The sequence below is a fragment of the Garra rufa genome, chromosome 22 (genome assembly GCF_049309525.1).
Source record: "Garra rufa chromosome 22, GarRuf1.0, whole genome shotgun sequence".
NCBI lineage: Eukaryota > Metazoa > Chordata > Actinopteri > Cypriniformes > Cyprinidae > Garra > Garra rufa.
This window is the reverse complement of record NC_133382.1, coordinates 14,813,189-14,836,206: the sequence shown is the minus strand read 5'-3', so window position 1 is coordinate 14,836,206 and position 23,018 is coordinate 14,813,189. Positions and strand designations below refer to the sequence as shown.

At 44.1% G+C, this 23,018-nt stretch overlaps 1 protein-coding gene across 1 annotated transcript in view; it reads right to left on the bottom strand.

The window, feature by feature from the left end:
• Positions 1-2,678: 2,678 nt before the first annotated feature.
• LOC141297421 (phenylethanolamine N-methyltransferase) overlaps positions 2,679-23,018 on the bottom strand; it is a 123,052-nt gene continuing 102,712 nt past the window's right edge. The window contains exons 2-3 of the mRNA XM_073827859.1: positions 12,019-12,226; positions 2,679-3,117 (exon numbers count right to left, since the gene is read on the bottom strand). Coding sequence (XP_073683960.1) covers positions 2,679-3,117; positions 12,019-12,226 — 647 coding nt within the window. The remainder of the gene's footprint in view (positions 3,118-12,018; positions 12,227-23,018) is intronic.

Below are 23,018 nucleotides of genomic sequence, written 5' to 3'. Positions count from 1 at the left end.
CATTGCTAACCTTCCCTAGCGTTTTCCATGTTTCCATGTTCCCTAGCCTTGTTGTTTTCATAGTTTATTCCTGGTTTGTTTTCCTAGTCTAGTCATATTTTAGCCTGGTTTGTTTTGTTTGTTTTTGTTTGTTTTCTTTGTTACTTTGGACTCCCCTTCTGGATTTCGACCCATGCCTGTTTTACGTATTACTCTTTGGATTATCTTTGTTGCTGTTCGCTGGTATTTTGACCCTGTCTGTCTGACTACGATCTTCATAATAAAGCCTTGCATTTGGGTCCTCACTCTCAGTCGTCCCCTTGTGACAACCAGCTTTTTGCATATCTCCACTGGTATTTTTGCCCATTCATCTTTAGCAATGAGCTCCAACTCTTTCAGGTTGGAGGGTCTCCTTGCCATCACCCTGATCTTTAACTCCCTCCACAGATTCTCAATTAGATTTAAGTCAGCCACTGCAAAACGTTAATGTTTTTGTCTGCTAACCATTTCTTTACCACTTTTGCTGTGTGTTTTGGGTCGTTGTCGTGCTGAAATGTCCACTGCTGCCCAAGGTCAAGTTTCTCTGCAGACTGCCTGAATTTTGATGTATTGCTCCTGTTTCATGGTGCCGTTTACTGTGAGTAGGTTCCCTGGTCCACCGGCTGAAAACACCCACCACCATGTTTGACAGTGGGGATGGTGTTCTTAGGGTTGAAGGCTTCTCCTTTTTTACGCCAAATGAAGGCTACATCATTGTGGCCAAAAAATTCAATTTTTGTTTCATCTGACCATAAAACAGAAGACCAGAAGTCTTCTTCTTTGTTTAGATGGGCATTTGCAAAGGCCAAGTGGGCTTTTGTGTGCCTTATCTGGAGAAGTGGTGTCCTCCTTGGTCTGCATCCATGGAACCTAGCGGTGTGCAGTGTCCGTTGGACTGTCTGCCTTGAGATGTTGCCACCAGCAGAGCCCAGATTCATCAGGATGGCCTTGGTGGTGATCCTAGGATTCCTTTTTACCTCTCTCACTATCCTTCTGGCCAGCACAGGTGTCATTTTTGGCTTCCGACCACATCCTCTGAGATTTTTTACAGTGTGGAATGTCTTGTATTTTTTAATAATACTTTGCACTGTAGCCACTGGAACTTCAAAACATTTAGATATGGTCTTTTAGCCCTTTCCTGACTTGTGAGCAGCCACAATGCACAGCCGCAGGTCCTCAGTGAGCTCCTTTGTCTTAGCCATGACTGTCCTCAAAACAACAGCAGAGAGGTTGAGTTGATTAAAACAGCTGTTCCAAAAGAAATTAGAACAGCTTGGACTATTTGGAATGGTATAGAACTTTGGATTTTCCTATAGACTGCAACAGTTTGCAAAGGGTATGAATAATTTTGGACATGCCACTTTTGTTCAAATATAAATAAAAGCTGAGAAATATTTTTTTCCACAATGATGCCTCTTGTACATCATCTTATTATCTGCTGGGAGAAGCCTGTGTCATTTCCATTTCCAAAAAAAAAAAACTTGCTGGTTGAATAAAAGTAACTTTCTTTAAGGATTAAACTGGGTCATATTAGTAGGGTTAAAATATAAAAACATAAATCAACCCAAAATGTATTGGTTTTACTACTGTCTTATAGGTTGTTGCACTTGTTATAACATCATAGGTTACATGATAACGTCAACATGATGGATGATGTCTGGATTGCATTCTTACTTAACACGATCAGGCTATAAGAGTACGTACAATGAAATTCTGGCGGTGTCATAAGATTAGTCGAGCCGAGTCGAGTCGAGCCGAGGCGAGCTGGTACTGTGTAGTGGAAAAGCGCCATAATGCTACAGATTTCTTCTAACCAGCTCCGGCACTCCCAGGCACCGCTCACAAAATTATTATATGTTTTTGCCTTTGCTATGATAAACAACAGTTGTGCTGCTGTTTTCGGGTGTGTAGTGCTGCTTACACTGTTTACATCTTAAATATGCTGGTATTGCTGCCGTTAATAGAATTTTCATGATAGCCAACATTTCAGCCCCACATGCAATGCAACTCACAGTCACCGAACGTCCATGCATGGGTTGATAGTGTAAAACTCCGGACAAGTTTACTTGTATCTTGACTGTCATACAGTCTAACATTAATGACAACTGAAATCTCACAGTGTGACATGATAATGTTCATTGTCTGACAAGCAACAATTGTAAAGGACTATTATTTCACGGCTTTATTGAAACAGGACCCAGGGAAGAACTCACGGCTTAAATCATCAGAGGAACATAATCAAGAGGAAACAGAACAGGTGTGTAACAATTAGTAACTAAAAAGACCGACAAGGTAACCATGCCAGGAAAATAGGAAATAAATCAATAATCACAGAAAATAATGACTGAAGAACAAGTACTAAACAGAAACAGAACATAACCATGGCAGGTTATTTCAAAATGGACTGTCACATATGATGCTCAAGACACTGACAATATTAGCTGCAATGAATATGGGGGGAATTTTTATAATTTATTGTTTTAATCAGACATTAGCAACCATTGTTTATTTATAGTTTTATGTTATTTGACAAACTTTTTTATTTTCAAATGCGGACAAATAAGTGAGTGTTTTAAAAAACCTTTTAAAGCACAGAATTATTAAGAACATGCATAAATTCCCTACCTTTCTAGTTTATGTACTCTTCAACTAAAATGTATTTATGTTTTCTTAGCTTTTGCAAAAAACACACCAGTTGTATCATCCACTCCCACCTTCATGTCTGGTGGCAGGTGGTAAACACACAGCTGCAACAACTCATATCCACTGGCCTTCAGGCTAGCACAGACCTGAGACTCATCTAGAGGGACCACAGGGATGTACAACTCTGGCGCTCCCATGTAGAAGCTCTCTCCCAGGGCACCAATAAGCAGAAGGTAGCCACCTTTTTTAAGTAGGCTGGAGATGTGGCCTAAGGCTTGGTTGAAGGAAAGCAAATCATGGCTTACACTCTCCAGGCAGAAAGATGACACCAGACAGTCTGCTCCAGAAGGGGGGAGGAACTCGGGTGATAATGGGCAGGACTGGTGTACGTCAACTGGCAGCACATCAGACACAACTGAGCGAAGACGTGTTGCTTTTTCTGCCCAAGCCGATGAACTGGAGAAAATGAAAAAGTCCAGAACACAATTAGATATTATTCACCTTCTGACAGGTGTTTTTTTGTCATTGTTTTCATCCAATAGATTAATTAAGTTTTGATTATTTCAAATTTTCATTGCAACAAATTAAACTGGTGGTCTTAAAATTTATTTTGAACTGCTTTGAATCTTTCATGTGTAAATCTCCTCAATGCAAGTTTTACATCTAGACTGTTTATATTTACTTTTTTTATGTTTGTCAATTTACACCCGATTTCACTTTTGTAATGTGATGTATATTGAAGTGAAAGAAAATATTTAACCTAACCAAAATAGAGAGAGAGAGAGAGAGAGAGAGAGAGAGAGAGAGAGAGAGAGAGAGAGATTTTTTTAAATGTTGAAGTCTGCAGGGGTCAAGTCTTAGTCGGTGGCGGATGCTGAAATGGCCAAAGAGATTGGGCTGGAGTGGAACCCTCCACCTCGCCCGAGCGCTCTAGGTTAGATGATTGGTATCTAGTGGATGACATGACTCCATGCTTAACCCCAGTGCCTTTCTTCCTGGAAGTGCACGAGGAGTTGACGAAATTATGGAAGGACCCTTTCTCAGCCAGAAAGATACACCAACTCCTCCTCCCTCACCAGCCTCGATGGGAGTCCAGCTAGGGGGTATACAGAGGTTTCCCAAGTGGAGAGAGCGATTGCGGTGCAAATGCTGCCACCTGGCAGGACCACCCAAGACTCCCGTCCAGGGCCTGTACATTTTCTTCGGCTCTCGTAGCGAAGGCTTGTATGGCTTCCGGACAAGCTGTGTCCACCCTGCATGCCATGGCAATCCTGCAGGTCTACTAAGCCAAGGTGTTGACTATGCTCTCCGAGCTAAGAATATCACGGCGCAGGCTCTGGGGAGGGCGATGTCCACTATGGTGGTCCAGGAGCGCCACCTGTGGCTAAACCTGGCAGAGATGCGGGATGCTGACAAGGTTTGCTTTCTTGATGCCCACATCTCCCAGGTTGGTCTTATCGGCAACACTGTGAAAGAATTTGCCCAGCAGTTCTCCACAGTAAAAAAGCAGACAGAGACCATAAAACACATCCTGCTTCGCCGGGGGTCGGGTCTCAGCAACCCCTGGTCACATGGCCAATTAATGAGCAATTTCCTTCTTCTCTCGGCCTTATTCACAGCATTTATGGCCCTCCACGAGATGGCCAGACGCTGATTTCTCAAACCAGAACATGTTGGTACACACATCTGGTGTCTCCACATGTTCTACAACATCGAATTCTTCATCCAGACGATCTTGGGGCTTCTCACCTTCAGCCACGGTGTTTTTTGCTCTGACCAGCCACAATGTCCCCATTCCAGGTACCTCGGGTGTAGTTCCCTTGAGACCGTTGGCAGATCCCTCTCGTTCCCATCGGCTATGCGATTCAGTTCGTGAGCCATCTGCCAAAGTTCAGCTGCATTCTTTTTACTTCAGAAAAGACCTAACTTTCCCCAGTGCAGAGTATATCTTTTCTCAATGAGGAACGTCTTGGGTTACGTATGTAACCCGAGACGTTCCCTTCCGGGAACTCAACACTGCGTCATCAACGCTTTGGGGAACGATATACCAACTATCCATAATTCCAAGTTCCTGCCCAGTGGTGTTTGTCTGGGAAAGGAAAAAGGAAAGCGTTGCTTCTGGTGGATCAGGCCAGGAAGAGCTCTCTGCCTGGGGTTGCCAGGACAAGAGAGACGATATCCCTCTGTCTGGGGGACCAGCCCAGAGCAAGAGGGCAGTGCCAGAAGATACTTACCTGAGGGGCACTGATGGTTCTCCGCCTGGGAAACTGCCAGGACGAGAGAAATATTACACCTCTGTCCGGGATAAATGCCAGAACAAGAGGGAGATGGTATATACCTCGGCCCTCGGGCTCACGAAGAAAAAGGGTTGCTCAGTCTGGGGACACCAGCAAAGAGGGACCAGAAGAACTCCGCCTGGAAAACTGCCAGGACGTGAGTGTGATGACATCTCTGCCTGGGACGCACCCAGCGAAGAGGAAGAATGATGTGAACCTCGGCCCTCAGGCACACGAGGAAATAGTCCAAAACTCCGTCTGGGGAACAGCCAGCACAGGAGGGACTGGATTGGCTCCGCCTGGAAAACTGCCAGGACGCGAGTGGGATTACATCTCTGCCTGGGAAACTCCCAGCGAAGAGGGATCTGATCCGCCTCGGCCCTCAGGCACACGAGGAAAAGAGTCCACCTCTGTCTGGGGACCAGCCAGACGTAGAGGGACAAGAGGTGTCTGGGGGTACCAGAGCACCAAGTTGCTTCGCCTGGGAAACTGCCAGGACGCAAGCGGTATTACATCTCTGCCTGGGACGTACCCAGCGAAGAGGGATAAACCTCGGCCCTCGGGCTCACGAGATTTTGGTCATACACCCCAGTCTGGTCACCAGCCAGATAGGGGGTTCTCCTCAGCCCTCGAGCACACGAGGAGAAAGGATGGTCCTTTGTCGGGGCTTACCCGGATCAAGAGGGACCCAAGTGGTGCCTGGAAACTTCTGGCCAGGGCACTGAGATGGCTCCACCTGGAAACTGCCAGAACGCGAGTAGAATTACATCTCTGCCTGGGACGCGCCCAGCGAAGAGGGAAGTAAAGCACCTCGGCCCTCGGGCTCACGAGGTGGAGGCCTCTGTCTGGTGACCAACCAGACCGAGAGGAAGGAGATGTCCTCGGCCCTTGGGCACACGAGGAGACAATAGTCCTTTGTCGGGGCGTACCCGGACAAGAGGGACACAAGTAGTGCCTGGAAACTTGTGGCCAGTTGTGACACTGGCATGGGCTCCGCCTGGGAAACTGCCAGGACGCGAGCGAAATCACATCTCTGCCTGGGGGGGGCCCAGCGAAGAGGGAACTTATACCTCGACCCTCAGGCTCACGAGGTATGACTCCTGTCAGCTCAGGACAGAGGAGCCTGGAGTGGCTCGTAGGTCTAGCTCGTAGAACCTAACGAAGGTCAAGGGTTTGTAGACCAACCCGCCGCACTACAGATGTCCTGCCATCAAAGCTTTCGAGGCCGCCATGCCTCGAGTAGAGTGAGCCTTGACGCCCATCGGTGATGGGAGGCCAGAGGACTCATAAGCCGTAGTTATGGCATCTACGATCCATCTACTGATAGTCGGTTTGGTTGCAGGGAGCCCCCTCTTAGGGGGACCGTAGCAGACCAACAGTTGCTCTGATTTCCGCCACAGGGCAGCTCGCACTGGACACATACAATTATACTTCCGATGGTCGCTCTCCACGAATGGAGGAGGATAAAAGGCCTGCAGGGCGACTGGCTGTGGTACTGCTGTCGGTACCTTCGGTACGTACCCGGGTCTAGGGTAGAGGAATGCTTTGGCCAAACCAGGCGCAAAGTCAATGTATGAAGGGGCCACTGAAAGGGCCTGAAGGTCTCCTACTCTCCTCAGAGAAGTAAGAGCCAACAGCAGCGCCGTCTTAATAGTGAGGAAGCGATCTGAAATCTCCTCTAAGGGCTCGAATGGAGGCCTACAGAGGGCTTCAAGCACCACAGCGAGATCCCACGTGGGGATTCTGGGGTTCACCCGAGGCCTCAACCTGAGTGCACCGCGAAGGAACCGTATGACCAGGGGGTTCTTACCCAATGACAGGCCACCGAGAGGGGCGTGGAAGGCCGATAAAGCCGCCACGTAAACCTTCAGGGTGGAGTGGGCTATCCCGGTGGAGAAGCGAGACTGCAGGAACTCCAGCACTGTACCAACTGGGCAGTGGACTGGGTCAGCGTGTCGCTCTCTACACCATGAAGTGAAGAGTTTCCACTTCAGGCCATAAAGTTTCCTTGTAGAGGGAGCTCTAGAGTGAAGGATGGTCTCAGCAACCTCAGTTGAGAGACCCTCACTTATGAGATGCGCCCCCTCAGGGGCCACACCCATAGCTTCCACTTCTCTGGGTGGGGGTGGCAGATTGCGCCCCCAGCCTGAGAAAGAAGGTCCCTCCTGATCGGAATCTCCCACGGAGAGCCGTCTAGGAGGGCTATGATGTCCGAGAACCATACTCGGGTCGGCCAGTATGGGGCTACTAATAGTAGACTGACTCCGTACCGGCGTACTCTTTCTAGAACTCCCGGGAGCAGAGCGAAAGGGGGAAAGGCGTACAGACGAAGCCTCGGCCACGTCTGTACCATGGCGTCCAGCCCCAGTGGAGCTGGAGGCACTAGAGAGTACCAGAGGGGACACTGCGATGTCTCTTGAGTCGCAAAGAGGTCCACCTGAGCCTGGCCAAACACTCTCCATATCTGCTTCACCACCTGCGGGTGAAGCATCCATTCCCCGGGCTTTACTTGCCCCTGCCTCGACAGGACGTCTGCCCCCACGTTGAGATGCCCAGGAATGTGAACTGCACTCAGTGAGAGGAGTTTCCCCTGGGACCACAGGAGGATATGGGACGCCAGCTTGCATAAGGGGCGTGACCGCACACCTCCCTGGTGGTTGATATAATAAACCACCGCTGTGTTGTCGGTGCGGACCAACACATGGCGGTTTCTCAGGTCTGGGAGGAAGTGCCTCAAAGCCTTGAAAACTGCCAGCATCTCCAGGCAATTTATGTGCCATGAGAGGTGCTGACTGGTCCACAGGCCGGAGGCCGAGCGGCCACTCATGACCGCTCCCCACCCGGAGAGGGATGCATCCGTCGCTAGCGTGACGCGGCGACATGGAGCTCCCAGAACCGGGCCCTGAGACAGAAACCAAGGTTTCTTCCACATGTTCAAGGCACGAAGGCATCGCCGCGTGACCTTGATCTTGCGGAATGGATTTCCCCTCGGGGAAAAACCCTTGGTCTTGAGCCACCACTGTAGCGGCCTCATGTGCAGCAGGCCAAAAGGTATTACGTTGGCTGCTGCTGCCATAAGACCTAACAGTACTTGAAACTGTTTGACAGTGAGTGACAGGCCTAGCTTGACCGCATTTACTGCAGTAAGGATCGACTCGATCCGAGCAGGAGACAAACGTGCCTGCATCGTGGTCGAATCCCATACGACACCTAGATAAGTGGTTCTCTGTAATGGAGACAGCACACTTTTCTTGGTGTTGAGTCTCAACCCCAAAGCTTCCATGTGAGCGAGAACAGCATCTCGATGCTGAACCGCTAACTGTTCTGAGCTGGCTAAAATCAGCCAGTCGTCTATGTAATTGAGTATACGGATGCCCTGGAGTCGCAGGGGAGCCAGAGCAGCATCCATACACTTTGTGAAAGTTCGGGGTGAGAGTGCTAGGCCGAAAGGAAGAACTCTGTATTGGTAAGCTTTGCCCCTGAAAGCGAACCTGAGAAACTTCCTGTGCTGAGGAAGGATGGAGACGTGAAAGTACGCATCTTTGAGATCTATCGTGACAAACCAGTCCTCGGACCTGATTTGAGACACGACCTGTTTGACAGTTAACATACTGAACTTCAGTTTTCTGACTGAGCGGTTCAGTTGTCTGAGATCTAAGATGGGCCGCAGCCCTCCATCCTTCTTGGGAACAATGAAGTACCGGCTGTAGAACCCGGATTCTCTGAGCTGAGGAGGGACCACTTTTTTTTTTATTTAATTTGATACCCTCTTTCTACAGTACGCAGGACCCATGGAGACACATTCGGCAGTAGTTTCCACGCTGCCAGAAAGTGTACTAAGGGAACCAGCCTCTCGAGGCTGGTTTCTGGTAACCTTTGAGGAATTAATTCGGTGGCCTGTAACAGCTGACTGGCAGGCGACACCTGAACTAACTGCTCTGAAGACCCCCGTGGGGGTGACAAACTTACTGGGTCCGCTACGTTGCCGGGCGGGACCACCAGCAGAGGTTTGTGAGAGACTGTCGCGCCCTGAAACACTGGCAGGGTTAGCTGACTGGTCTCCTGAGGGCCCCGAGGAGAAATGGGCACCATATAATGTGGTGGACCCCATTTCCCCCCGAGAGGGGCTGCCCTCAACGGCCCTGAGCCACAGCAGTCAGGGCCGCTTAGCCGAGGACCTCTTCGACTGAAGCACGACCCTCAGGTCGGGCCTAGTCTTGGAGGCCCCCGACTTGGAGCGCTGCTTACCCCGCCCCCTTGATCTGTCAGGAGGGGTGCGGGTAGCAACGCTCACTTTCTGCGCCTCGCGGCGTGAGGAGCTGGTACGCGGCTGGGGCTGCTCCCGTCCAGCAGCCCCAGAGGAAAAGACACGGCGAGGGAGGTATTGCTGGAAAGCTGCAGTTTGTCTGCGGGCCTCCTGGTACCTGCTGACAACCGCATCGACCGAGTCGCCAAACAGGCCAGGAGACTGAATTGGGGCGTCCAGCAGGAGGGCCCTGTCCTTCTCCTTCATATCGGACAGGGACAACCATAGGTGCCTCTCCGCGACCACAAGGGCTGCCATAGACCGCCCAATAGCACGGGCGGTCTCCTTAGTGGCGCGGAGAGCAAGATCTGCTGTACGCCGCAACTCTGAGACATTAACCTCCCTGCCGTCGTCTAAATCCTTGAGCAGGTCGGCTTGGTATGCCTGCAACACAGACATAGTGTGCAGACATGACCCAGCCTGACCCGCTGCCGCGTACCCCTTGCCCAACAAGCTAGATGTTAGTTTAAGAGGCTTGGTGGGCAAGGTCGGAGCCTTCAAAGATGATGCCGCTGCAGGATACAGATAGCTCGCGAGCGTCTGTTCAACTGCTGGCATCATCTTGTACCCGTGCTCCTCGACCCCTCCCACGTTACCGTAGTAACCGGAGGAGGGGGTGAAAACACAGGCCGAGAATGGTTTCTCCCATGATCTCGACAGCTCACTGTGGAGATCAGGGAAAAACGGAAGGCTCCGCCCTGGAGGTGGCTTGCGTGTCCGCAGAAAGCGTTCATCTAACTTGCTTTCTGGCGGCTCATGAGATTGCTCGGCGGGCCAGCTAATGTTGAGTCTGGCTACCGCACGAGTTACCACCTCCAGGAGCTCTTCAAATTGTGGGGATTTCATAGGCGGTTGAGGGAGATCAACACTCTCTACATCAACCTCCTCGGAGGAAGATAAGAGAAGTGTTGAGACCTCCTCCCGGGGGGAAGAAACCGCAGTGCGGGCTTCCGCATCCAGGAGGAGATCAACCGATCTGCTGGGTGAGGAAGGAGATAGGGGATCACCCGTCTCCATACCCTCCAACAGATCGAGCTGCGAACCCCACGAGTGCAGCTGCCGCTCCGCCTCGGCGGAAGCGGGGCCAGACCCGCGAGGAACGCTGGTGAAGGCTCCCTCCTCGAAGAGAGCCCTCCGGGAACGAAGCACCCGCAGTGGAAGACGTTCACACTGCGGACAGCCAACCCCCTCAAGGGCTGACTGAGCATGCTCCGCTCCCAAGCAGAACACACACATCCTGTGTGTGTCCCCACCAACGATGAATCGCTGGCAAGGAGGAACACACATTCTGTGTGGCTGCTGAACCGCCTTAGAAATATCTAACTTCTTTCCCCTTTTGGCAGACATTGCTCAAACAAAAGCTGTGCAAACTGGCACAAAAAACAGCAATGAATAACCAGACAGACAGACCAACATAGAGCTCTTCGCTGAATGACAAAAGCTGAAGCCGGTTTGAAACGCACGTGCTTATATACTTCCTGGTCGCTGAAGTCACCGCGCCGGTGACATCACTCCCGTCGTTCTATTGGCTACAGACTGATTCAGAGGCGGGTTCGCCAATGGCATTCCCCAAAGCGTTGATGACGCAGTGTTGAGTTCCCGGAAGGGAACTGGACTCAATTGCTATGACCGCACGCCTCTCAGGATCGTGCACAGTGCTGAGGTGCATGAGAGCACTCAAACTCAAAACAGCGGCCCCCCTGAAAAATTTCCAGAGGCTCATGGGGCACATGGCATCCTCAGCCACGGTCACACTGGTCTGATGCATATGCATATTCGACAGTCGAGAACAGTCCAATTACATGAGGCCAATATATATAAAAACAATATTGATTGGCTAAGATCTAAAGTGGGAGGGTCCTGAAGAAAATTTGAAACAAGCCAATTAGAGCTCAGCCTCAAGTCACGTGCGTTTCAAAAATTTACAGACCTAATAGACACCCATTTGGCCGACACCCAGCACACACAAACAAACGAAAAACAGTTTTGATTTTTGGGATTTTTAATAGGTGCTACATGACTACCTGTCGAATAGTATGACTAAATAATGCAATTTAGTGATTATTTTGCAATATATAAAACTTATTTTTAACATGTTGAAGTAGTCTTCTTTCTTGGCTAACTTGATAGAGTGGTGCCCCAGCACCCCCTATTGACCAGCCGCCACTGGTAGCAATATAAACTTTATACATAATGTTCATTATTTATAATACAATATTTATAACTTTATATGTAATGTTCCTTTTTAATTTTAAATTTGACTAAATTGACATTATCAGCTCTTCATCACCCCCTTTCCTGTCCACTTCATTTTCCAAATTTCCAGTAGGTCAGACTCCATAAATTCACTGCTGCACAGAAAGCGGGGGTCTGAGTTTTTATGAAGAAAAGGTCTTAAATAAATTCAGTGCTGAAGAGGACTATGAAAAAAAACTGGTTCTCTTTTGAGTCCACTATACTGTGAACACCACAGAGACTAAGGTCACTTTCGGCTGGTTCTCTTTCTGGTTCACTTTAGGGAAATGTGTTTGGTTCCTTTAAAATGAATCATATGTATAACACCCTAGGAGAAGCCAACCCTACTTCTAGAAGGCTACCATCTTGCAGAGTTTAGCTTCAACCCTAGGAGCACTTTTGGAACTGTAAAGTCTGCAGAAAGGGTGGTTGGCTACACCTGCTTTCATGTTGACATTAAATATCCTGTTGGTCAACATTCTTTGTTTGTTCTTCACCTTATTCCTTTTTATGGGATTAAAAAAAAGATGGGAATCTCACCTGCGACCCTCCAGTTCACACACATACTTGAAGTAAGCAGTCCAGTCAATACCGCTCTTTCCTTTCTGTAGCCAGCTTTGCAGTTCTCTTCGATTCACTTCCAAAAAGTCGGACAGGATGACACGGTCAAATCTCTCACAACCACTCATGACCTGGTAGAGAGTGGGGCCAGATCCCACATCAACTAAAATGTCCCCTCTTATATCATCTGTAAAAGAGAGTGGATATTCAAGACTGAATGCAGTATTAAAAATGTTAATGCTTGCACTTTTCTATAATAATAATAACAACAACAACAACAAAACAACAACAACAATAATAATAATTAAAGCTGCAAGCAGCGATGACCGGGCCCTCGCCGTCTGTGCAGTCGCCATCCCGATAGCATCAGGAAAACGGTGCCCAGTTGGCACATGCATTCACAGTAACCCTTTGGACTAACCCTAACTGTCTCTCCTCCTCTCTGACTCTTTCTCTTACCACCCATCCCCCCTCCTTACACTCAACCACTTACCACACAAACACACACATTGAGTGCAGAGCAGAGTGACATCAGATATGTTTTTTTTATTTTCTTTCATTCGTGGAGTTTTGTATAATTATGAAATGAACTGTGTTTGATCAGAATGAATAGTTATTTGTATGAAAAAAGTTTCAAAGAGTTAGGATGCTGCACTTTAAATATATAATAAATCATTGAAAATTGAAAATGGAAAATTAAATTCTAAGCACGCTATCTGCCTTAAATATCACAGGAAACAAATATTTGAATGTATTTTTTATTTTTATTTATTTGCCATGGCAACAGCATTTGATGCATCAGGGCTTTTACATTATTCTGATGAAGTTTGAAGAAAATCGAGTACAAATATATTGTTCGTTGTTTGTTCGTGTTTGTTAGTTCATTAACCATTGTTAACAAAAGAGACCCTATTTTAAATAGTTACCATGTTTTATGGTCTACAAGCATTTTTAAATATTATTTTAATAATCTATAAGCATCTGTGAAATAATTATAAACAAATATATTAAAAATAAATACATATTAACTTAGTTGATTTTTTTTGGCCTTTTTGTATTTGTTTCTCATTCTAAGTGAACTGAGCAGTATAATGTCATACTTATAAGATTTTTTGTTCTACCAGTGAGAGTGTATATATGTATTTAAATCATATAATTTTTCCTTAAAAGATAAAAAAGATTTTAATGCTCTTTAAGCACCTATACAAAATAATTATGTAAAAGTACACTGACAGTACAGTACATATCAACTGATTCTATGGATTATTGTCATTCTTATACACTGAGAATGAGCTAAATAGCATTAGAGGTCAAACGATTCCTTATTTTATGAGGACCTCTAGTGTTCATCCCTGGTATTAGAGCTTTAATCTGACAAATTTATATGACACTTTTAATGTTTTTGGGGCCTCTGAGCATGATAACATTTTGAAACTACACGTATTTCCTAAGAATTTCTTGTTCTTTATATGTAAAAAGTTTTGATGAGTTAGAATAATGCAATTTAAAGATATATGAAAATAACTCTTCATCTTTTTTATTGTTACTTTCATAAATCACCACATCAACACCGTTCAAGATATCCCAAAGCCGTTCACAATATAGGGAACATTTTCCCTATATTCTGATGATGATGATAAGAACATGTAATTCATGATGATAACAAAATGTTATTATTGCTTGCTTTACGTCCACCACTTCTGCTTAAATGTCATCGTTACCTATCTGTACAATTTGTGTGTGGATATTGTTTTGCAGGTGACTCCTGTTATAAAACATCACTTTTAAGCGCTACATAACTAAGAAAGAATCAATTTGGAAAACGGTGCCCAGTTGGCACATGCATTCACAGTAAACCTCAACCAGTTTGGATTTAAAGTTTACTGAATTGAAAGGGTTAAACTTTAAAATCAACACACAGACACATACACACAATATATAAAATTGCCAACCAGTTTCATTTGTTAACATTAACTATATTAGTTAACATGAACAATAATTAAATAGTATTTATTAATGTTAATTAATATTAAGCTAAAAAAAGTATTTATATATTGTTTAATGGTAAAATAGTATATTTTAACATTAGTTTATGTACTGTGAATTAACATGAACATGAACACAGTTCATGTGGGTGTACAGCAATACACAAAGTGCTCTATAAACGCTTCTTTCTTTCAAAATATCTTTAAAAATCAAGTTTAGTATTGTAATGGGGCGATATATATATATATAAAACTCATCTTAAAATGGTATAATTTTCAGATGTTTTGAACAGATAACAGCAAAGTTTTTTTTGTTGTCAAAGTTTGTCTTGAAATTGTTAGTGGTTTTTTTATTGAATCTAAAATTTAAATTATGAAAATAAATGTCTATCAATGAAGCTAAATTGCTCATGCTAAAAAGTTGTATTTTTCTTAATCTTTTGCTATGTGACTGAATAGGACAAGTTCATGGTACAGTTCAGTAAAAAATAAATAAAAAAACAACAACTGCAATATACAAAGAATGAAAGAGTTCGTGACCCTTTATATTTTCTCAAAGATCAGACTCTCAAAGTTCAGACATATTTATGTAGATTACACTACACAGCAATGTGCAATGTGCATCTTCCTCAAAGATGGTCTTAAACAAAACAGCATGTTCCACTGGTCTCTCTCCCTTTCACCCCTCCCCCCATCAGTCACTCTTCTAGTGACTGAACACAGACTGTCAGCCCAGTGACAGCAGTTTACTGATTTCTTTTTTTAATTTTCTTTAATTCATAGAAGCTTGAATAATTATGATATTACCAGCACTTGCTCATAATGATTAGATCTCTGTGTGAAAAAAAAGTTTTAAAGAGTTTGGATGCTGCACTTTAAAGATATAAAAAATTAGGGTTATGTTTTTTAAAAAATCACCACGTCAACACCGTTCAAGATATCCCAAATCCGCTCGCAATTTAACATCTTCAGAATCTTCTCTTCATGTTAAAAAAGTTTGGTGTGAATACCTTGTTGTTCTTAGAAGGAGTGTGAATTTGTTTACAGCCTGATTTTTCCAAAAATCCACATTCAAATCAAAATAGCCGGCTTCCTGTTGGTCTTAGCTAATGAGTTTGATTTAGAAAGTTGTCCAGATTGATGAGAACAATATATGTACAGAGTTTGGTGACTGTAGGAAAAACTAACCCCCCAACTTTTGTCAAAAGATGGCGCTATAGAGTGCCTGCTCCACGCCCATTTATGACCTTTTGCCAGTGTCTAACTATCATTAATATTGATGTGTGTGTTGAGTTTCATGAAATTCTAAGCATGTTATCTGCCTCGAAAAGACAGGAATCTAATTTTAAAGTTTGACACGTTGCCATGGCAACAGAATTTGATTTATCATCGACCCCTTTACATATTCTCATCGGCCGTGTTTTGACATTATTTTGATGAAGTTTGAAGATAATCAAGGAAAATTAAGAGGCTGATTTCAAAGCATTTTGAAAATGACACGCTTCCTGCTGCCAGTTGGTGGCGCTATAACTTTGACTCATAATAGTCACATTTATGGAATCGGCATCATACAACGAACAAACTGGTGAAGTTTCATCAGAATCAGGCAATGTGTGCAACAGTAATTAGACACTTCCTGTTTCTCATTTCTCGCCATAACTTTGTCGCCTTGCCACGGCCAAACCGTTCGAGATATCAAAAATCCCCTCGCAATTTAGCATCCCCAATGGCTTGGGATCATGCTGACCGAGTTTGGTGACAATCCTATGGAAACCCTGGGAGGAGTACGTTAAATTCCAGAGCATGCACTTTTTAAACAGCCCTAAATATCTCACTTCCTGTTGCGTGGAGCCTATGATATAGAGTACAAAAGTTGTTTGGCTCAGTGAGATCTATATGTGTACCGAGTTTCATATCAGTACGTGCAAGTATGTGTGCGCAGTACATCAAGTTTTCAAACTGTGTTCCAGGGGGCGCTGTAGAGGCCCTGAACCACGCCCGGGTCCCAGCCTCTGTGGCGTCCTGATGGCCGCAGATTCCGACGTGTGTGCAAATTTTCAAGAGTTTTTGAGTATGTTAAGGCCCCCAAAAGTGCCCGGAAGGTTGAAAAAAAAAAAAAAAAAAAATTAAAGCTGCAAGCAGCGATGAACGAGCCCTCGCACACGGGCTCACCGCCGACCGGTGGCTTTTGGAACACAGCTAATGGTGGGCAGTATGTTTTAATCCAGTAAAAATAGGAAAAATATGTCAAAGTCACTTAAATGTGCCAAATTTCCTGCTGCCAGCTGGTGGCGCTATGCCTATAACTGATTATTGGCATGTAGATGTGTTCAGGCTGGCACTTTCATCAAACATATGAAGTTTGGTGCAGATTGACCTTGGTATGTTTGAGTTAGTGAAAGATATGATATATCCTGCTGCCAACAGGTGGCGCTATGATAATATCTGAATATTGGCCTTTAGGTGTCTTCAGGCCAGGACTCTTACAAAACCTGTGAAGTTTGAGGCAGATCGGACATTTTATGGCTGAGTTATAACAACTTCTATGTCCATGGCGAAACATCAAACTTTGTGACGCCGCCACGGACACGCCCTTTAACGAAAACTCAAGATCTTCACAATTTTACATCTCTAAGGCCTCTAGATCAGACTGAGCAAATATAAAGTTGATATCATTAAATCTCTAGGAAGAGTTTGCTACAAGTCATTTCCTGTTGCCAACAGGTGGCACTGTGATTATAATAGCATATTGGCCTTCAGATTTGTTCAGGCCAAGACTCATATCGAATATGTGAAGTTTGAGGCAAATCGGACATTTTATGGCTGAGTTATAACAAGTTTTATATCCATGGCGAGACCTCGAAATTTGTCAGGCCGCCACGGACACGCCCTTCAACGAAAACTCAAGATTTTCGCAATTAAACATCACTAAAGCCTTTATATTAGACTGACCGATTTTGGTGTTGATCTGTATAAATCTCTAGGAGGAGTTTGTTGCAGAGTACAGCATGACACTTCCTGTTGCCAGCAGGTGGCACTATGACTATAACTGAATATGGACATATAGATGTCATCAGGTCAGGAGTGTTATCACACATGTGAAGTTTGGGGCAGATCGGACATTTTATGCCTGAGTTATAACAACTTCCTTTTTCATGGCGAAGCATCGAAATTTGCCAGGCCGCCACGGACACGCCCTCCGATGAAAACTCTAGATCTTCGCAATTTCACGTCACAAAGGGCTTTAGATTAGACTCAGCAAATTTGGCGTTGATCCGAATAAATCTCTAGGAGGAGTTCGTTCAAGTATGACGCCTGAAAATGGCAAAAATGACACAAAATTTGCTGAGAAAATTAAAAATAACCGACTTCCTGTTGGGTGTCAAATTTTGCTCCAAGAGGCTTTTTTGTAGGTATTGGTGAGTTATATGTGTGTACCGATTTTCGTGCATGTACGTGAATCACAACTGAAAGCGCACACCGCGGAACATGTAAAGGTGGCGCTATCGAGCCATTTTGCCACACCCATCTCTGATCCCCATATCAGACGTACATTTTCGCCAGGTTTGATGTGTGTGCAAAGTTTCATGAGTTTTCGGGTATGTTTAGGCCCTCAAAAATGCGATTCATTCCGGAGAAGAATAATAATAATAATTAAAGCTGCAAGCAGCGATGAACGGGCCCTCGCACCCGGGCTCACCGCCGACCGGTGGCTTTAGGAAAACAGCAAATGGTGGGTAGTATGCTTTTAATACAGTAAAAATAGGAGAAATATGTCAAAGTCACTTAAATGTGCCAAATTTCCTGCTGCCAGCTGGTGGCGCTATGCATATAACTGATTATTGGCATGTAGATGTGTTCAGGCCACCACTTTCATCAAACATATGAAGTTTGGTGCAGATTGACCTTGGTATGTTTGAGTTAGTGAAAGATATGATATATCCTGCTGCCAACAGGTGGCGCTATGATAATATCTGAATATTGGCCTTTAGGTGTCTTCAGGCCAGGACTCTTACCAAACCTGTGAAGTTTGAGGCAGATCGGACATTTTATGGCTGAGGTTTAACAACTTATATGTCCATGGCGAAACATCAAACTTTGTCAGGCCGCCACAGACACGCCCTTTAACGAAAACTCAAGATCTTCGCAATTTAACATCTTTAAGGCCTCTAGATCAGAATGACCAAATATAATGTTAATATCATTAAATCTCTAAGAGGAGTTTGATACAAGTCATTTCCTGTTGCCAACAGGTGGCGCTGTGATTATAATAGAATGTTGGCCTTGAGATGTGTTCAGGCCAGGAATCTTATCGAATATGTGAAGTTTGAGGCAAATCGGACATTTTATGGCTGAGTTATAACAAGTTTTAAATCCATGGCGAGACCTCGAAATTTGTCAGGCCGCCATGGACACGCCCTTTACTGAAAACTCAAGATCTTCACAATTTAACATCGTTAAGGCCTTTATATCAGACTGACCGATTTTGGTGTTGATCTGTATAAATCTCTAGGAGGAGTTGGTTGTAGAGTACAGCATGACACTTCCTGTTGCCTGCAGGTGGCGCTATGACTATAACTGAATATGGGCATGTAGATGTCTTCAGGTCTCCTATTTTTCATTTTATGGCTGAGTTATAACAACTTCTATGTCCATGGCGAAACATCAAACTTTGTCATGCAGCCACAGACACGCCCTTTAACGAAAACTCAAGATCTTCGCAATTTAACTTCTTTAAGGCCTCTAGATCAGACTGAGCAAATATAATGTTGATATCATTAAATCTCTAGGAGGAGTTTGATACAAGTCATTTCCTGTTGCCAACAGGTGGCGCTGTGATTATAATAGAATATTGGCCTTCAGATTGGTTCAGGCCAGGACTCTTATCGAACATGTGAAGTTTGAGGCAAATCGGACATTTTATGGCTGAGTTATAACAAGTGTATTATCCATGGCGAGACCTCGAAATTTGCCAGGCCACCACGGACACGCCCTTCAACGAAAACTCAAGATCTTCGCAATTTAACATCGCTAAAGCCTTTTTATTAGACTGACCGATTTTGGTGTTGATCTGATAAAATCTCTTGGAGGAGTTTGTTGCAGAGTGCAGCATGACACTTCCTGTTGCCAGCAGGTGGCGCTATGAGTAAAACTGAATATGGGCATGTAGTTGTCATCAGGTCAGGAGTGTTATCACACATGTGAAGTTTGGGACGGATCGGACATTGTATGCCTGAGTTATAGCAACTTCCTTTTTCATGGCGAAACATCGAAATTTGCGAGGCCGCCATGGACACGCCCTCCGATAAAAACTCTAGATCTTCACAATTTAACGTCCCAAAGGGCTTTAGACTAGACTCTGCAAATTTGGTGTTGATCCGAATAAACCTCTAGGAGGAGTTCGTTCAAGTACGACGCCTGAAAATGGCAAAAATGACACAAATTTTGTTGAGAATATTAATATTAACCGACTTCCTGTTGGGTTCCGGATTTTGCTCCAAGAGGCTTTTTTGTAGGTATTGGTGTGTTACATGTGTGTAACACACCAATACCTAACACACCCACTTCTGAAACCCATATCAGACGTAAATTTTCGCCAGGTCTGATGTGTGTGCGAAGTTTCATGAGTTTTCGGGTATGTCTAAGCCCTCAAAAATGCGATTCATTTTGGAGAATAATAATAATAATAATAATAATAATAATAATAATAATAAACGAAGCAGATCCAATAGGGTCCTCACACCATCGGTGCTCGGGCCCTAATTAAAGCTGCAAGCAGCGATGGTAGGGCCCTCGCACTCGGGCTCACCGCCGATCGGTGGCGAATGGTGGGCACTATGCTATTAACACAGAAAATGTAGGAGGAATATGTCAAAGTCATTGATATGTGCCAATCTTTCTTCTGCCAGCTGGTGGCGCTATGCCTATAACTGAATATTGGCATGCAGATGTGTTCAGGCCAGTGCTTTTATCAAACATATGAAGTTTGGTGAAGCTTGAACATGGCATGCTTGAGTGTAAGTCATGACATATCCTGCTGCCAACAGGTGGCGTAATTACAAAATATTGGCTTTTAGATGTCTTCAGGCCAGGACTATTGGCAAACATGTCAAGTTTGGTGCAAATTGTACATTGCATGCTTAAGTTAGTGTAAAACAAGTAATTTGCTGTTGCCAGCTGGTGGCGCTATGACTATAACTAAATATTGGCATGTAAATGTATTCAGGCCAAGACTCTTATCAAACATATTAAGTTTGGGGCTGATTGGACATTGCATACCTGAGTTACAGTAACTTCCTGTTTCATTGCATTAAGAGTATGCTTTAGCACTTAGCTAAATGTTGCTAACATGTTTCTAGCATGTTGCTACCCTATTTAACACTTGTTGATATTTTTAAAATGTTGCTTGGCATCCACAACAGTATTAAACATGTGACTTCCTGTTGCCAGCAGGTGGCACTATGACTATAACTGAATATGGGCATGGGCTTGTGTTCAGACCAGGACTCTTATCAAACATATTAAGCTTGGGTCAGATTGGACATTGTATGCATGAGTTACACTTATTTTTCTTTGTATTAATATCATGCTTTAGCTCTCAGCTAAGTGTTGCTAGCATGTTTTAACATGATTCTAGCATGATGCTAGCCTATTTAAAACTTGCTGACGCTTTTTATTATGTTGCTAGAAGTCCGTAACACCATTAAACGTCACTTCCTGTTGTCAGCAGGTGGCGCTGTGACTATAACTGAATATGGGCATGTATATATCTTCAGGCCAGGACTCTTATCAAACGTGAAGTTTGGGGCTGATTGGACATTGCATGTCTGAGTTACAGTAACTTCCTGTTTTATGTCTTTAACAACATGCTTTAGCACTAAGTAAGTGTTGCTAGCATGTTTGAGTACGTTTTAAACTAGTTTAGCACTCAATGGCTTTTTTAGTGTGTTGCTAATAGTGTGTCACAGTGTTAAACATGTCACTTCCTGTTGACAGTAGGTGGCGCTATAACTATAACTGAATATTGGCATATAGATATCTTCAGGCCAGGACTGTTATCAAACATGTGAAGTTTGGGGCTGATTGGATATTGCATGCCTGAGTTACAGTAACTTCCTGTTTCATTGCATTAAGAGTATGCTTTAGCAGTTAGCTAAATGTTGCTAACATGTTATAGCATGTTTCTAGCATGTTGCTACCCTGTTTAACAGTTGTTGAATTTTTTTTAAAATGTTGCTAGGCATCCACAACAGTATTAAACATGTGGCTTCCTGTTACCAGCTGGTGGCGCTATGACTATAACTGAATACGGGCATGGGCGTGTGTTTAGGCCAGGATTCTTATCAAACATGTTAAGTTTGGGGCTGATTGGACATTGTATGCCTGAGTTAGAGTAACTTCCTGTTTCATTGTATTATTAGCATGCTTTAGCATATTAGCTAAGTGTTGCTAGCATGCTTTATTATTTTTGTAGCATGTTGAATATTAAGTTTGGGTCAGATTCAACAGTATATACATGAGTTACAGCAATTTCCTTTTGTATTTGTATTAATAGCATGCTTTAGCTCTTAGCTAAGTGTTGCTAGCATGTTTTAGCATGTTTGTAGCATGTTGCTAGCCTATTTAAGACTTGTTAACGCTTTTCAATATGTTTCTAGGAGTCCGTAACAGTGTTAAACATGTCATTTCCTGTTGTCAGCAGGTGGCGCTATGACTATAACTGAATATGGGCACTGACGTGTGTTCAGGACCGGACTGTCATCAAACATGTGAAGTTTGAGGCAGATCGGACATCGTATGCCTGAGTTATAGCAACTTCCTTTTTCATGGCGAAACATCAAAGTTTGTCCGGCCGCCACGGACACGCCCTTTGACGAAAACTCTAAAGCTTCGCAATTTAACATCGCAAAGGCCTTATGATGACACTCAGCAAATTTGAAGATGATCGGATAAAAACTGTAGGAGGAGTTCGTTAAAGTATGAGGCCTGAAAATGGCAAAAACTGCACAAAAATCGTACAGGAAATTCAATATAACGGACTTTCTGTTGAGTTTCGGATGTTGCACCAGGAGACTTTTTTGTAGGTATTGGTGTGTTACATATGTGTACCGAGTTTCGTACATGTACGTGAAACGTAGCTCGAGGGGCACTCCGTTGAAATTTTATAGGTGGCGCTATCGAGCCATTTTGCCACACCCACTTTTGAAAACGATATCAGATGTAAATGTTTGCCAGGTCTGATGCGTGTGCAAAGTTTTGTGAGTTTTTGGGCATGTTTAGGCCCTCAAAAAGACTTTTCATTTTGGAGAAGAAGAAGAAGAAGAAGAAGAAGAAGAAGAAGAAGAAGAAGAATTAAAGCTGCAAGCAGCGTTGACCGGGCCCTCGCCGTCTGGCAGTCGCCATCCCAATAGCATCAGGAAAACGGTGCCCAGTTGGCACATGCATTCACAATAACCCTTTGGACTAACCCTAACTGTCTCTCCTCCTGTCTGACTCTTTCTCTTACCACCCATCCCACCTCCTTACACTCAGCCACTTACCACACAAACACACACATAGAGTTCAGAGCAGAGTGAGATCAGATTTGTTTTTTAATTTTCTTTCATTCGTGGAGTTTTATATAATTATTAAATGAACTGTGTTTAATCAGAATGAATAGTTATTTGTATGAAAAAAGTTTCAAAGAGTTAGGATGCTGCACTTTAAATATATAATAAATCATTGAAAATTGAAAATGGGAAATGAAATTCTAGGCACGCTATCTGCCTCAAAAACACAGGAAACAAATATTTGAATGTATTTTTTATTTTTATTTATTTGCCATGGCAACAGCATTTGATGCATCAGGGGCGCCTTTACAGACTCGGCCGTGTTTTTACATTATTCTGATGAAGTTTGAATAAAATCGAGTACAAATATATTGTCCGTTGTTCGTTCGTGTTTGTTAGTTCATTAAACAATGTTAACAAAAGAGACCCTATTTTAAATAGTTAC